At 42.3% G+C, this 17,698-nt stretch overlaps 1 protein-coding gene across 4 annotated transcripts in view; it reads right to left on the reverse strand.

The window, feature by feature from the left end:
* Window positions 1-17,698, reverse strand: part of LOC110984633 (intermembrane lipid transfer protein VPS13A-like) — a 95,006-nt gene that overhangs the window by 32,135 nt on the left and 45,173 nt on the right. For all 4 annotated transcript variants that reach the window (XM_087146223.1, XM_087146220.1, XM_087146221.1 and 1 more), the window contains 17 exons: window positions 16,269-16,346; window positions 15,002-15,225; window positions 13,992-14,139; window positions 13,641-13,728; window positions 13,206-13,393; window positions 12,001-12,179; window positions 11,701-11,813; window positions 11,254-11,401; window positions 10,730-10,859; window positions 9,670-9,786; window positions 8,994-9,149; window positions 8,569-8,662; window positions 7,754-7,935; window positions 7,285-7,413; window positions 3,350-3,557; window positions 2,695-2,979; window positions 103-350 (listed from right to left, as the gene is read on the reverse strand). In XM_087146223.1, coding sequence (XP_087002349.1) covers window positions 103-350; window positions 2,695-2,979; window positions 3,350-3,557; window positions 7,285-7,413; window positions 7,754-7,935; window positions 8,569-8,662; window positions 8,994-9,149; window positions 9,670-9,786; window positions 10,730-10,859; window positions 11,254-11,401; window positions 11,701-11,813; window positions 12,001-12,179; window positions 13,206-13,393; window positions 13,641-13,728; window positions 13,992-14,139; window positions 15,002-15,225; window positions 16,269-16,346 — 2,715 coding nt within the window. The remainder of the gene's footprint in view (window positions 1-102; window positions 351-2,694; window positions 2,980-3,349; window positions 3,558-7,284; window positions 7,414-7,753; window positions 7,936-8,568; window positions 8,663-8,993; window positions 9,150-9,669; window positions 9,787-10,729; window positions 10,860-11,253; window positions 11,402-11,700; window positions 11,814-12,000; window positions 12,180-13,205; window positions 13,394-13,640; window positions 13,729-13,991; window positions 14,140-15,001; window positions 15,226-16,268; window positions 16,347-17,698) is intronic.

Here is a 17,698-nt window from a genome sequence, read left to right on the forward strand (position 1 = left end):
GCATCATGGCATTAGATATGTTTCAACCAAAACCATATTGGGATCATCTTCCCTCCCAAGATGAATTTCAACCTGTTACCAAACAAAATCCCTCCACCTTACCATCAACTCAACAGGTATGAGCATCTTGGCCTGCAGTCCTGTAGTGTTGATGATACTCAACGCTGTCTTATGCTGCGCCATCAGTCTCATCTTCGGCTCTGGCCTAGCAGTGAAGGCATTGGTCAGATCAATCAGGACGCTGATGGTAAATGGGGTGACCGACAGCTCCATGCGGTCCCAGGAGTTGATGACCAGGTAAGTGGCTTGAGATTCTGGTTCCGAGGAGGTCAGGTCAGAGTCCACTTCATCTGATCACAGACAAGCAAAATGAATGAAGTCTGGCATCAGTCTCAGTAGTCCTTTCAATGACAAATGCAGTGATCATTTCATGAACTACACATACTCAGTCAACCTAAATGACAAATGTGATAGAAGATGCAGATGACGAAAACTACTGATGGACAGATAAGACTTGAAGCTTGTCATGGTGGAGGTAGCAAGTAAACTAGATAGGCTTGCAGTAGCAGCATGGATATATCTCTGTTTTGAGTATGTGGGGTTCTGAAAAGTTAGCATCCTCTCTGTCCTCTACACATCATGTAAGCTGCCTCATCACTGGACCCTCCACACCTCACTGTCCTCTACACACCATGTAAGCTGCCTCATCACTGGACCCTCCACACCTCACTGTCCTCTACACTCCATGTAAGCTGCCTCATCACTGGACCCTCCACACCTCACTGTCCTCTAAACACCATGTAAGCTGCCTCATCACTGGACCCTCCACATCTCACTGTCCTCTACACACCATGTAAGCTGCCTCATCACTGGACCCTCCACACCTCACTGTCCTCTACACACCATGTAAGCTGCCTCATCACTGGACCCTCCACATCTCACTGTCCTCTACACATCATGTAAGCTGCCTCATCACTGGACCCTCCACACCTCACTGTCCTCTACACACCATGTAAGCTGCCTCATCACTGGACCCTCCACACCTCACTGTCCTCTACACACCATGTAAGCTGCCTCATCACTGGACCCTCCACACCTCACTGTCCTCTACACACCATGTAAGCCGCCTCATCACTGGACCCTCCACACCTCACTGTCCTCTACACACCATGTAAGCTGCCTCATCACTGGACCCTCCACACCTCACTGTCCTCTACACTCCATGTAAGCTGCCTCATCACTGGACCCTCCACATCTCACTGTCCCCTACACACCATGTAAGCTGCCTCATCACTGGACCCTCCACACCTCACTGTCCTCTACACACCATGTAAGCTGCCTCATCACTGGACCCTCCACACCTCACTGTCCTCTACACACCATGTAAGCTGCCTCATCACTGGACCCTCCACACCTCACTGTCCTCTACACTCCATGTAAGCTGCCTCATCACTGGACCCTCCACACCTCACTGTCCTCTACACACCATGTAAGCTGCCTCATCACTGGACCCTCTGCAGTCTCTTGACGACGGACAGAGCATACTGTCCAAAATGTTGACTACCATTTGTTCTTTTCAGAACCCAACATACTCAAAAAGAAGACATATCCGTGGTGCTATCGCAAACCTATCAACATTGGAGTTTACTTGATGGACAGATACTTTGAAAGTCTTTAAACTGTTCATTCTAAAATGGATAACAAAAGATTTCTGTTCAAATTCAAACACACAACACAGCAGTTTGTGGGGAAAGGTTCAAACAAATGAAATACTTTGAGAAGAAGCACTGTAGATACTTTGTGCATGTAGTTTAAATTTAAACAAGAACATCAAAACATCGGTTTTAACATAGGCTGAAAGAAAAATATTTCCTTGTAAATAAAAACTAAAACATTGCAGTGAAAAAAGATCAACAAGCATGCAAACAAAAGACACTTAATTTTTCTGAGTCCTACCTAGAAAGAAGGCAAATATTGCATTTAAAAATCCCACAGAAATGTTGTACACCCAATAGCCTGATACCCAAGAGACTGATGAGAAGGATTGACGTCAGTTTGATGGTGAATTAAGTACAATGTTATAATAAAACCATTGACAGGGAAACCCACAAATACATGTACATTCAACAACTAGGATGGACACTTTGGAAAAATTAATGATCCATGATAACATGAAATAAAACCTTGCTGAACCATCAGGTGATTAAACTCCTAAAAATATAATAGCAAGAATTAAACAGTCAGACAGACAAAAAACATGTGAACACAACGCCCCTTAGGTACCTCATCTTCACACAGAGCTACTAGCTGACTTATATCTGCCCCGAGCTCAATCGGCAAAAGAAAGACTGATGGTTACAAGCGGGTTCTTGTATGCGTTATGCATATATGTAAAGACTGTACATGCCAGAAAAAATCTGTTATGCGTACTCAGCATGCTCTGCCTCAAACGCGCATATACTTGCGTGCATTGGCACGCCAATGTGGTGAGTACCAAAAAACATGCCCTCTTTTGTTCCACTCGGAGCAGATTGACGCAAGGCAAAGATAAGGAGTGAAAACATGTTTGACTACAGGGAACCAGACTTGGGGTCTTTCAAACAGTCAGGGTACTTGAATACATAAATTTACAGTAGCAAAACAGCAACTGTGACAGTGGCATGACAGATGCTAAAACTTCAGTAGAAAATGCACCTTTGCTGGTGCTACTGTCGCTAGTGACCGAGGCGGAAGTGGGCTGGGCAAGAGAGGCTATTCCACTATCTGTCTTCCCTCCCTCCAGAGAAGCTGCCCTTTGCAGGGCCGTTCCATCCTCTCCCTCTGCCTCGTCCTTTTCCTCATCAGAGTCACTGAAGAAGATGTCACTGAAGAAGTCCTTAGCTTTGTCAAAGAAGCCTTCAGAGTCACTTTCGTCCAAATCTTCCTCTGACTTGGTTTCTGGCTGGAACTGTCTCTCTGCTTCCATGGGACTACCGATATCTAGAATCAATAAAAACAAACATGATTCATGACTGAAACTCAAAGAAAATTTCTCTAGTATTTCATAACAATTATCTGCTACTGATGTCACACACTGTATATGGGAAAGCTCCAGTAAAATCCAAAAATTCAAACCACAAGAAAAAAAATTAGTAGTCTAAAAATCCATTAAATGTTAACTTGGCAATTTGCACAAATTCATGCAATGTTTCCAAATTTGTTAATCTGTCATTATGAAAGACTACATCAGATGCTGATAAAAATCTGATATAAAGGAGTTATTATCTGCTCAAGCTCATCTACGACCTGTGATCTTTTCGGTCTCCATGACCTCCGACCTTTGTCATCTTCAGTGACCTCTAACCCTTACCACTGCTCAGGAAGCTGCTGCTATAATGGCCGTCCCATTCCAGCTCAGCCTCATCCTGTGAATCACTCTCTGTATCACTCTCTGTGGCTGGGTACGAGCCTGGGGGTTTGATCATTGGCAAGACGCCATCCATGCTGTCACGTTGACTGCATGGGTTAGAGTCATACAGGCTGGTACAGACAATGGGATGCCCCTCAGCCTGGCTCATCTGTAAAACATCACAAGCAAGCTGTTTCAAAGATACTGATAAAATATTTACAGTTGGGCAACTTGAACAGGAACAACTATGTAGAGGACTAAAACGCTCTGTTTGACAGAAGTGCCTGTATGACACACAGCTCTACAAAAATGGCATGCCTGTATGACACACAGCTCTACAAAAATGGCATGCCTGTATGACACACAGCTCTACAAAAATGGCATGCCTGTATGACACACAGCTCTACAAAAATGGCATGCCTGTATGACACACAGCTCTACAAAAATGGCATGCCTGTATGACACACAGCTCTACAAAAATGGCATGCCTGTATGACACACAGCTCTACAAAAATGGCATGCCTGTATGACACACAGCTCTACAAAAATGGCATGCCTGTATGACACACAGCTCTACAAAAATGGCATGCCTGTATGACACACAGCTCTACAAAAATGGCATGCCTGTATGACACACAGCTCTACAAAAATGGCATGCCTGTATGACACACAGCTCTACAAAAATGGCATGCCTGTATGACACACAGCTCTACAAAAATGGCATGCCTGTATGACACACAGCTCTACAAAAATGGCATGCCTGTATGACACACAGCTCTACAAAAATGGCATGCCTGTATGACACACAGCTCTACAAAAATGGCATGCCTGTATGACACACAGCTCTACAAAAATGGCATGCCTGTATGACACACAGCTCTACAAAAATGGCATGCCTGTATGACACACAGCTCTACAAAAATGGCATGCCTGTATGACACACAGCTCTACAAAAATGGCATGCCTGTATGACACACAGCTCTACAAAAATGGCATGCCTGTATGACACACAGCTCTACAAAAATGGCATGCCTGTTTGACACACAGCTCTACAAAAATGGCATGCCTGTATGACACACAGCTCTACAAAAATGGCATGCCTGTATGACACACAGCTCTACAAAAATGGCATGCCTGTATGACACACAGCTCTACAAAAATGGCATGCCTGTATGACACACAGCTCTACAAAAATGGCATGCCTGTATGACACACAGCTCTACAAAAATGGCATGCCTGTATGACACACAGCTCTACAAAAATGGCATGCCTGTATGACACACAGCTCTTACAAAAATGGCATGCCTGTATGACACACAGCTCTACAAAAATGGCATGCCTGTATGACACACAGCTCTACAAAAATGGCATGCCTGTTTGACACACAGCTCTACAAAAATGGCATGCCTGTATGACACACAGCTCTACAAAAATGGCATGCCTGTATGACACACAGCTCTTACAAAAATGGCATGCCTGTATGACACACAGCTCTACAAAAATGGCATGCCTGTATGACACACAGCTCTACAAAAATGGCATGCCTGTTTGACACACAGCTCTACAAAAATGGCATGCCTGTATGACACACAGCTCTACAAAAATGGCATGCCTGTATGACACACAGCTCTACAAAAATGGCATGCCTGTATGACACACAGCTCTACAAAAATGGCATGCCTGTATGACACACAGCTCTACAAAAATGGCATGCCTGTATGACACACAGCTCTTACAAAAATGGCATGCCTGTATGACACACAGCTCTACAAAAATGGCATGCCTGTATGACACACAGCTCTACAAAAATGGCATGCCTGTATGACACACAGCTCTACAAAAATGGCATGCCTGTATGACACACAGCTCTACAAAAATGACATGCCTGTATGACACACAGTTCTACAAAAATGGCATGCCTGTATGACACACAGCTCTACAAAAATGGCATGCCTGTATGACACACAGCTCTACAAAAACGGCATGCCTGTATGACACACAGCTCTACAAAAATGGCATGCCTGTATGACACACAGTTCTACAAAAATGGCATGCCTGTATGACACACAGCTCTACAAAAATGGCATGCCTGTATGACACACAGCTCTACAAAAATGGCATGCCTGTATGACACACAGCTCTACAAAAATGGCATGCCTGTATGACACACAGCTCTACAAAAATGGCATGCCTGTATGACACACAGCTCTACAAAAATGGCATGCCTGTAATCACATGTATGATATAAATGGCTAGATCGGTCTATTCTATCAGAGCTAATCACCTACAAGTCCTGGGTAAGGTCAAGTTTAATACTTCTGCATGTAAATCTAACTTGGCAGATAGCATTAGTTATGAAAGTAAGCAGTTGGCAGGTACAATACCAAACTGACGATATAATCTCCCTCAGGTAAAAACCTGATGTCCATGACATGTTCAGCTTCTGTATCGCCAATTATCTGGAGAAGGGAAACTCTCTCTTACCTGCAGGGCTGTCTTGGATTAAGGGCTCTGTGCAAGTAAACCCCTCAATGGTGACAAAAAGACCTAGACCAACACTTGCACACTACCACAACCTTATGGCTAAAACTTAGACAAAGTTTCTATGGCTTATAATGCACTTCCGATGTAGTGTGCACTCCACACAATACATGGGCAGGCAAATAAATGCATGCAGTGGGATGTCACCAAGCAATACTGCCTTGTCTGGGCAGAGTCCACACCATTTTCCAGGGTAAAACAGGAATGAGATTAACCACTTCCCGCTTTTTTGTTTTCAAAATTCTTTAACCACTACCAGCCGGGGACTCCGAAATCGGAGCCGTATGGTTTATATGGGTGGCCGGGGTCTCTGAACTCGGACAAAGGAAACAGGGCCCTGTAACAAAAGACCGTACTCCGAACAAAAGACCAGGCTGCTGGGCATTACCGGCATTTTTCACTCTCAGAAGTAGTGATAATCCAGCGTTATTTTGAAACCGTATACCAGGGTTTGGGGCATTGAGAGCAAGCGGATTACCACCGGGGACAAAAGCTCTCCACCACCGCAGCGATGAGCCACACAGCACCGCTGCACGCTAATCTGGCCCCTATTGAAAAGAGGTCAGCAGTGCACTGAGCCAGGTTCGTGAACAAAAGACAGTTGTATAACACCGCACAATCTGGGCTCTGTTTACAAGGCTGCAGGCCTGGCTGAAATATTCGGGCGTCAATGAAAGTCACCTGTCAACTTAGAGTAGTGCCGACAGATTACTTTGTGCGGCTATAAACGACCGTCAAATGGAATGATGAATTTTAGAAGGATTTTGAAAACGGCAAAAATGATAGCCATGCCGGCCCAGCATCATCAACGTTGAAAAATGCCCCGGCACGAAGTGGTTAAAATTCATAACTTCATTTACTGGACGTTTACACCTACACCGTATCACTGTCCGGTGTCTACTCTAATTTGACAGACAACATCTATTGACGCCCGAGTATTTCAGCCAGTAGGCCTGCCACCTAGTAAAAAGAACCCAGATTGCGCAGTGTTATGTAATTTTCTTTTGTTCCCAAAACTGGCACAGTGCACTGCTGACGTCTTTTCAATAGGGGCCAGATGCAGCGGCATTGTATCGCTCATCACTAGAGCGCTTTTGTCCCCGGTGGTAATCCGCTCGCACTAAATGCCACAAACAGTGGTATTATCTTTTAAAACAATGACGGATTTCCTCCGCTATTGACAACTGAAAAAATGTTGGCAATTCCCAGCAACTCGGTCTTTTGTTCCGAGTACGGTCTTTTGTTACAAGGCCCAGCTCTATTGTCTGATTTTGGGCTCCATGGCTTCGTGTATAAAGCCTATGTGCCCAAAATCGGGTACCCCAGCACAAAGTGGTTAAATCTGAAGCACATACCTTAATGATGAGTTCCCAGGGCCTATAGACCTTCTCCTGTTCCATGACTGGTTCAACCAAAGGTTCCCAGGTGCTAACCTTCTCATTGTAGACATGAACCTCTAGGGACACCTCAGCGGAAACATTCAGCTAAAAATACAAATGATCCAACCACATTAAGCTGTACTAAACATGACATTTACTTGGAATGATCTCAAAGAAACAAGAAAGAACTTCAACAAGCATGACAACACACGTCAGAACAAAACAAAATCCCAAGAGTGCCTCGCCCTACTATAAAGTGTGAGGCTCCAAGGAGAGCTACCTTCTGACACAACAGATAAACCTCAGACATTGGCAAAAGAATTCGGCTGAAACAGCAGAAAAAAAACAGGTTTCCTGGGTCACAATAGCCACTGAAAAAAATGAACTTTGTGTGCAGGAAAACTCCACAGTGAGTCACAGACTGCATCCGCCATACTAAACTTACACTGTGACTCCAATCGCACACCGTAGCCTTCAGCCCACTACGGATGCCCAACATGGCCACGTGTTCATGATCCTCTTCAAGTTCCAGCAAGATCTTGACTCGAGGAACTTGCATCGTCAGTCTCTGCTTAGCCCCTGACAGGTCTGGTGTTGGGCCAAAGTCAACCATGTTCTTCATGCTACCTGTTAATGCAGAATGACACAATCGTCACCGTTAATTTTGATATGATCTCTCTATTTCTTCAAAAACATGATGTCATTGGCATTGTGCGGGTTTTATCTCAGTAGTGACAAATGCGGGGCTCAGTCAAACCTTGTGTGCCATTGGCAGTTTGCTAGTAGCATCCATGTGCAGATCCCACAGATTTCAGCAAAGTTGTTTTGTGCATTCTGCACCATAGGCATACAGACCAGTAGCATGTAGGGGACAAAACACTCCTCTGTGGTCAGTGCCTATGATACGTCTGTAGATGAGTGCTACAGGTACTTACGCTTTGTCTTGTGGAGGAAACTAAAACATTTGCCAATCTTTTTGAACGCATGTTGGTCCAACAGGATGTTGTAGCTGGAGTCAAGGCGGCCTCTCTTAACCCTAACACTCCTCAATCCTTCACCTGTTGGAGGACTGAGGAGTGTTAGGGTTAATTATACAATATCCCTACAGTTTGTCAGAGCGCCTATGATGAACAATTTGAAGAGTCTACCGAATGGGACTTGAACCCACAACCACCTGTTTAGCAGTGCAGGGTGTCATGCTAACATTAATATTCTTCTAACGCAAGCTTACATCAAAGGTCACAGATGGCATGTGATTACCTTTTCTTTTGTGGAAGCCATGAGAGAATATGGGTTTGGGAGTCCACATGTCTTCCTGATCATAGTCTATCAAATGGCGAGTGGCTGTGGGCTTCTGAAATGCAAGACATCAAACAGAAATAAAATGACGGATACACCTGGCTTTTCTGACACAACCTCCCAACTATTCCAACTATTTTAAATCTCTTCAAATAAAAATATTAACTACATGTACTTGCAGGAAGACAAAATGACCAAAGAAAAACCTGGTGTGATTTCAAAATAAAGAACCAACTACATGTACAGAATAATTAAACAGAGAGTAAAGGTTTTCCATGCATAACTACTTAAGTGTCTGAAATTCATAGCCTGCCACTGCAGAAATCTCTGGTACTTATCCACAAACTCTTCAATATATGGACATCCATCCTCTACTACTTACTAACCTGCCTGACTGAATTGAGTGCTTCAATCACACCTTGTACAAGATAAACCACTCTAGGGGAAATGTGGAACTTGACCTCAGTCACATCAATAGCCATGGTCTCATCTCTAGTAGCACTAACTGATCGTGTGAAGGTTAAGGCACAAGGCTCCAGCACCTGCAGGTGCATAGTCAATTTAAATTTAAAAAAGACTGCTTATACAATCCAGGGTTAGCATTTTCAACAGAATGTGAGAGGCAGAAAAGGAGAGAGATGTTACTGGGTCTAAAATGAGTCTATAATATGAAGTGTGTGATACAGATTCACATGTAAAAACATGTTTTTTAAATGTCTGAATCAAGATAACAAGATAGCGTTAATGGAGTTGATCTTTATTAACTTTGAAGGTAAGATCATACCTTATGCAAATGTGAGTAGGAGGTGAACTGGATTTGATATCACAATGAGGTGTTTACAACAGTTTTTACCCAAGAATGAACTGGTCTTGAGACATACGATATTTACTGTCCAAAGCAAAAAAAATGCAGACTTCATGCAACTATTACACCTGCCCCTTTTCATTTTCAATGGCAATACAGAACAAAAGCAGTTTTATTTTCACAAACGAGATGGACTAATCAGAGGAAATGTTGAGGACCGATTGATCAGGTAGGAATCCCAAGTGAAGACCCGATACCTTATAAGCAGTTTGTAGGGGTTGGGAGTAGACACAAGAATAGATCTCCACATCAGTGATGTTAGCAACAGCCGTCTCTTCAGCAATGTCTGCTTGGAAGGCTAGAGATGCCCCAAGCTGCAAAGGAACAAAGCAAGAAACACAGATAATGTCATGAGGAAATGTAATAGAAAAAACTACAAGTAAAAACTAGCCTTGGTGTCCCTTAGGTTCCAGTGTCTACATCTGGTGATAAGGCCCCCATACAGTATGCAAGCAGATCCAACGAAGAGTCTTTTCTAAATTTACTAGTTCCAGATTAATATCACAAAGTGCATATTCAGTTGTGTATTTGGACTTATCACAACACCCTGCCGACAAAGGTCTCTTGTGGGTGTGAAATGTAATTTATATCACTATGTTCAAGGGCCTGATGAAACACCACAAGAAATCTTGCCATTTCTGAATGTTTGCTAGGGTCATATACTTGGGAGGTTCCATATTACTGCTTCTAAAGTGACACTGTGATAGAAACTTAACACAATTGCAACACTGCTTATCTCCAAGTAATAGTCCATTCCCAGTGAGAGAATCGGATATTATGCACACGACTACTCCTCTGACTTTGAAATATCGACAGCTGAACTTCCACAGACTCAAGTTTTACACGGTTGATCCTAAAGTCACAAAGAACTGATGGTGCATCACTGCATCCAAATGACACAAAACTATGCCACATGGGTTTCTACGATCTGAGTGGTTTGTAGTTCTATTTATCAACAGCTCAGACACTTTTGGAGTAACAAAAATACATAATCTGAGCAAATTGATGGTCTATGACTCAACAAATTCACCAAGGAAAAGAAAATCAAGAAAAGTGTGTCAAGTCATTTATGTGCACGCACAATTTTGTCACAGAAAAATGTTACAATCTTATAAAACTTGAACTCAAATTCTTTATCCCTCCAGACCTATCAGAATACTGCACTTCTTTTTATCTGGACCTTTAATCCAACAGCCTTGTCATTCTGTCACGGTAGAGCTATCCATCCAATATCTCCTGTCTTTACCCCATACTGACCTTCATGACAAGGACCTGGCTATTCTCACTGGTTGGGTCGTCAAAGAGTACAACCTCTGGTTTCCTGATATGACCTGTGACCCTCAGCGTGCCTTGCCTTAGTTCAACGGGAGCTGGCTCCACTACCATCCTGTGTAAGAACATCAGAAAATAAAAGTTCCACAATCTGAAAGGAAAAGAATTCTAAATAAAAATTATCCCAAGTGTTTTGGAAAGATGAAAGACTTCCACACTCGGTGAGGAAAGTCTCCATTTTTTGACAATGCATTTTGAGTTTTACCACATTAGTCCTATAGCTTTGCAAAGGTGACATTTTACATTTAAAATACCAAATTTTACAAATCAGCATATCCTAAATAAAGATACATGTAAGCATGTCAAGTCTGTTAATTCAGCCTAAAGACTATTTCAAAAAATGTGACAAAATTTGTCAGAAACATCTGATTTTGAGAATAACAAACACAACGTCCGATGTGATAATACACCTACGGCCATCCAGACAATTCAACAAACTACTGTCTTACCGTGAGGTCTGACGAGAGGTTGAACCTGGGAAAGAGCTGGTTGGTGACATGACAGTCGGCTTGGCCACTGCACTGCTAAAGAAATGGCTGACTGCCAGGAGATAGTGGACAAAGATGTTGACACGAATGCCATCCACCGTGAACTCAACTACAGAAGACAAAGAAGTAAGGAGGTCAAAAGAAGACAAATAGGAAGAGGAAATTTGCCTTTGAAAATCTGCCAAATGATTCTCCTCTATTCATCAGACATGCAAGTTGTGAGATTACTGCTCTTTATTTACTTTTACAAAAGACATATTTTGATACTCAAAGACATCCTTTGTATATTTAACTTTTTTCTACGCTTTCCACTAATTGAAAATGTCACCATTTGGTTTTTTTTAAATCTCACTCCTTCAAATGTTTGCCACATTAACTAATCATATTTAGTATCATGAAGTGGCATACCTTGTTGGTCGTTGAGTTCATTTCTTGAGTATGTGAGCGATATCATTGGGGAATCCCCATTCCCTGGGCGTGGCTTAGCCTTGCCACCCTTCTTGCCTGATTTCAGGAGAATGCTGAAATTAAACAAACACTGAAAGGGATATTCATCATCCAGAAAGGACATTTATCCCCAGTATCTCCATGCTGTTCAATTACTAAAGGTCAAATCTGTGGGTTTCACCAAATAGGTAACAAACCTGTGCCTTTCAGGCTTCAAACCTGTTCAGAGGCAAAATTATCAAACAGCTCAAACAACCATACCTCTTGATGGCTAATGGACTCTTGGGTCGTATATCATCCAGTGTGACACTCAGCATAGTGGCCTGGACCTCTATTGAACCACCTGTGAACACTGACGCTGAGCCTTTCACTTCTTGCAGTTGGAAGCTGGACAGACCGTACCGTAGATCCCGTTGGTCCAACCCTTGTCCACCCATAGGCTAGGATAAGATGAGCTATTTAATGAGTGAGGCTGGAGCTTGACCATGAAGTGGGTCATGTTAATCAAACCCCTTTAACAGCTGTGGTGATAGTGAATGACATATGCAATTTTGACAATCAGGCATGCCAGATGGAACTTAACTTTTTAATAGTAGAGACTGATCATCCTTACTCACAGCCAAAAGGCTGAATTATGAGGGATGCCACTACAGCTTGCTTGAATCAAATGTGTGCAAGGGTGCCCAAAGGCCAATTCATACTTCGGGCAAAAACACTAATTACACGTCACAAAGTGCTCGATCTAAACTTGCATTTGAATAACTATGGTTGCATTGTGTGCAACTTTTGAGATTTCGCAGTGCGAATATTTGATGTGATGATGTGATGTGGTGTGTAAGTTTGCATTCATGTTTGCATTCTTGCTTAGTATGAATCAGTCTTCACGAGTTGCCAAACAAAGTACATATGACCACAGAGTACTGCCCGAGATTAAGCAATGATTTTTGTGGAGGAACACCGGAGAACCCAGACAAAAAACCCAGGGGTGGTTAAACTTTTCTGGAAGTTAGTACCCACTAAAAAGAGGGGCAGCTTGATGTTTTTCTTTCTTCAACTCTCTGGCAAGTATCCCATATACTGTTCTTCCCTCTACCCACACATGCACAACTCTATAGACAATTTAGATTAGGCCAACATCACAACATGAATCACGCCTTAAGACAAAATTGTGCCACAGGTTACATAAATTCAAAGCAAGAAGGCTACTTTGGAACAATAAATCAAGCTCAGAAGTAGCCATCTCACCAAAAGCTTTGTTTTCAATCTGAAAGAGAACACAATTTATATTGTTCTTAACAATTCAATTTTAAGTGCAGTTGAGTTACAAATGTGGTCCCAAACCAATTGGAGACTTTCCAAGAACCCATGAGTACTGTCTCTTTCCATTAAGAAGCAAGTGCTACCCACAACAGCCAGCTTTTGTCAAATACTTTTATGACACCTGACTAGACTTGTTCCAGTCTTACCAGTCTTGGCTCATTGGTGAAGAGAGTGATATGCACTCCTTGCAGCACAAACTCAGCATGGACAGCTTTCTTCTTGGCAGCATCAACTACAGTGGTACTCCTACCAGGGGTTGGGGTGACCGGTTCATCAAGGAGCATCTTAGATCCAGCAGGGTCAGAAGAATGCACCTCTACTGTGATAGTTGGTGCTACAACAAAAAGTGCAGACATGCAAACACATACATGCATTAGGATTTATCCCAAATTTTTGCCACATTATAGGACTATTTTAGTCTCTTTCAGAAGGAAAGATCCATAATTTCTTAGTCCCTGGAAGGAACATATCAGTAAAAATGCTCACTTGCAATTAACTAATTTGGCAATTAAAGATGGTGCCTAACTGGAACCTTGTTATCTGAAATAATGAGCTGTTGTGATTCTTGCATTGAATCCTACCTTCCATGCTCTGGGTACCTTCACTGTGCAGCAAGTTGTCATTGATGACAGCTAGAATTGACACCACATCCTGCTCACCAACATTCACCTGCACATAATGGAGCAAGGTTACATCTAGTAGGGCCTTCATCCGATGCTCATTGGAAAGGTACTGGCTTCCTGTTTAATTGACTGATGTGCTCTACTTGGAGCATGTTTTACGTTTGCTGTTCAACTAGCGTGGTGGTCATTGCTAGTACTTAGAAATGAGTTCCAACAAGGAATGACAAAAGCCTAGCAAATGAATCCACTAAACGTACGACTTGGGATCAGTAATAGGTGTGATGTTTAAGTCAGGGTAAGGGTCGTTACCTCAATGTGTTCCAGGATAATGCTAATATCCAGTGGTGTAATTGACTCGTGAACTGGGGGTACAGCCCATTTCAGATGAACACGCAGTGTCAGAGGTTCAATCAAGAGACGATGGATACCAAGCACCTGGTTGGGTTGAACAAGTCCCCTGTTTACAATGACAAACATCTTCTGAGTCAAAGCAATTACACTGTTGACACAGCCAAAACAATAACAAAGTTGGCATAAGATGTAGTCAGTTCTTGTCACATGACCCTAAGTCCCACGGCCTAATCTCATACAGCTGTTAAGCAGGAAATATAACTTAGCAAATCTAGTCACTGAGATGAGAAACAACCAGTGTATTGCACATAGCATTTTAGATAGCAACATGTTTTTGCCAAGCAAATACAAATGTAACAGTTGTGACCCAACTTCAAATCAGACGCAAGTCATCCAAGCCACGGGCCTTCAAGGGAATCTTACACATGATACATGTATATTAAGGCACCTTCATTATATTTGAACCATAAAATCTATGCACCATTTAGGGTATATCTTAAAGTTGGGACGCTCCTTCACTGAACACTCTTGAGTTTTCTCTTTGGAATTTGCTGTGTTCCTGAAGAAAATGAGCCACTGCTGAGTCATTATCAAAGGCACTAACCAACATTCCCATTAAGAGCAGGTGTCCTGATTGGAATAATGTTCTCTAGCTTTCTAACATTCAAGATGCTCCCTTACATCAAGATGCTTAAACTGAGATCTACTCAAAATTAAGAGTTGATGAGTCTGCTCTTTCTAACAATGCAAAGTAAAACAAACTTAAAGACGGCCTTGAGCCTCATGCTATGAGATCCTGTCACATGTCAGTGCTTAGCTACTCCACAACAGTGGCACAAGGGAATTCCTAGTAGAAAGTTTCTTTCCTGTGTCAAAGACTAAGAGTAGAGCATTCATTGAACTTGGGGTTGAGAATAAGACTGAGGTCTTAGAGGACCAAGGTAGGGCTACGGGGTAAGGAGGTTTACCTTGACAGCTCAATGGAGTTCAGCTGTAATGACATGTGATCAATCAGTGACTTGGACTCCAACCCCTCTACCTCGACTTCCTCAAAGTTATTGGACAGCATCAAGTCACCGAGATGAGCCACAAGGCAGCTGGTAGATTGAGGGGACTGTGGGATGAAGATGACTGGAGCTCGGATGTTGACGTACCAACTGATCTTGAGACCCTCGTCGCTAAGATCTTTCATCTAGGAAGAAAGAACTCTTATGCTTAAAGATACAGTTTGTCAATTATCCTTTCTGCATTATGCTCGTGTGAGGCAACAACATACTCAAAATCTAATTACGGGTGCTTTATAAACTAACCTCATGAAGTTAAAGCTCAATGAATGCTGTATATTCAAGGAAAGACAACATTCGAGGGTCTTGATTTAAAATCAATAGCAACAGAGTCATGCATTGAATTGCACCCAAATTCGGCATCTGGGACGTACCCTCATTGAGGCGACTACAGCGATGCAATGTTGTACACTGAACCGATGAATTATACCGGTAGCAACCATGCGTGCATGTGCATCATTTCAATACTTACAACACTTCACTAAATTAATAACGAACAACTAACAGCAATTTCCCAAAAGGAATCTTCAGACACATCACTGGAAAGGGACTTCTTTCATTGCTTTCTTCAAGATGACAGCTTGCCTGACAGACTGATTTCACAGGGAGCTCAGTCTCCTAACTATAAACCCAGTATGCCTTTCACCAATAATTTGGCCAGTTACGTTATGCACAGGTGCAATTGTGGGACTGTGCCTTGATTCTATGTTGGGTAAATATTTAACACACTGTTGAAGCACTTAAAAATTTAGCCATTGCAAGTACGAGACGCAGAAAAACTCTACGTCAGATGGCACTGTGAAAACATCAAACACAACTACTATACAGTAAACAATTTAGATTTAACAATGTACAAGTCCCTAAATACCTGTTAAAAAAAATCAAACGTGAACAGCGATCTTATTCTATAGTTTCTGATGTTTTCCGAATTACTTAGTTTGGCTTCTACTTCTGCCAGTACTAGACCTACTTTGGAAACCAATTTAGCTTTGTTAACCAATTTAGAATTTTTTGGGGTATACTATCAAATCCACATCTGGAGGAGAGAGGTACAACGTAGCAGGATTCACAATGCAGGATTCAGACATGATTTAGGGTAGCTTTGCAGGCAATCCCTTCAAGGAGTTAAGAAATCTATCAAGAGTGTCATTGCAAGGATTGTCCAGCCTACCTTTTTCTGGACAGCCACCCGGGAGCTCTCACTAGCTTGGATAATCTCCACTTGCTTGATAAATGGCTGAAAGAAGGTCTAAAATGGAGAAAACAAAATTTGATCAAAGAAACAGTTACTGCTTTTTAAAAAACCCCAAATTTCAGATCGTTGATCAGATATGTAAACATATTCTAGCATGAAAATGTGATTGCGTTCAGCAACTTCAAGTTGCTAGCAATGTCAATTGTTTTTTTGTATGAAGTCAAGCGACATTCTTGCTTGGTGATAATATTGGTTGTGAAGTTGAACAAAGATCACTGTAACTGTCACAACTATACAATCACAATTATTATAGGATTGATAGGGTCAGGCTGTCTCAGCGGGGCCCATCACACACACACATGCATGCTGCATGAATTCCTTCAGCAACACACCTTGTAGCCCGGGTAAATTACACACAGAGACCACTCATAGTGACTGTCAGCTGTATGTGTGCATACTACGTGCAAGTTTTGTGACACCATGTATAGGTCAGTCAGGGCAGTTGGTCACAAAGCTGGCTTGGGCTCTTGACTGGTCAGCTGATTAAGCCAAAAAAAAGTTCTGCTTCCGGTTTCCCAAATGATGCTGATTTTTCAGCACCTAAAATTTGTATCGGTAAGTTAGAAAAACAAAGTTTAAAATTTTAAAGATGTATGGTGGTGTAAATTGTCAATAATTCTTAAGAATTGTTGACTGTAGATATTTCTACATCGATTAACCCTAACCCCCTAGGCTCCTGCACTAGAAAGCATACTGAACCTCACAAAATCCAACAGGTTCATGTACTTGTCTATGTACTTGTACATGCAGGTTAGTGTACCAAACCTGATAAACTCCAACAGAATGAGCCCGTTGGAGTTTGAGTGATACGGTATGGATGGGTCTATGCAGTATAGGATGACTTGCACTGAACAGTACCAAACCTGACAAAATCAAGCATAGTCCAACAATTGGTACAGCAAGCCGGACACTGCACACAATGAACCCTGTGTGTCCCAACTCACACAGAATCCAACACCATCTCCCTGGGCCTTTCATCCCAAGTCTCATAAAATTCAACAGCAGGTTCCTCAGGTACGGTACCAAACCTGCCAAAACCTGCTGTTGGAGTATGGCAGGTTTTGGGCAGTTAGGGTTAATGTAACGTTTTATCACAGTAGCAATTTTTGGTAGCTTCGTGCAATTCACGCCATTCAATAAGCACAGAAATATTGACCAAAACCTACCGACCCTATTTTAGAGAGACATGTAATCTGAAGCAGAACTAATTTGGGGGGGGGACCTTATTGCGTTATGCAAGTGGCCTATGATTAGACACAATCTTGAGGATGAGATGTGATGTCTTGCATAATTGGTCAACAAATTTGCAAATATATTCAACAGCTCCCACTAATCAGAGCTTGGTT

Source organism: Acanthaster planci, linkage group LG15 (assembly GCF_054643075.1).
Source record: "Acanthaster planci isolate LZ-2023a linkage group LG15, COTS_SCS, whole genome shotgun sequence".
Lineage (NCBI taxonomy): Eukaryota > Metazoa > Echinodermata > Asteroidea > Valvatida > Acanthasteridae > Acanthaster > Acanthaster planci.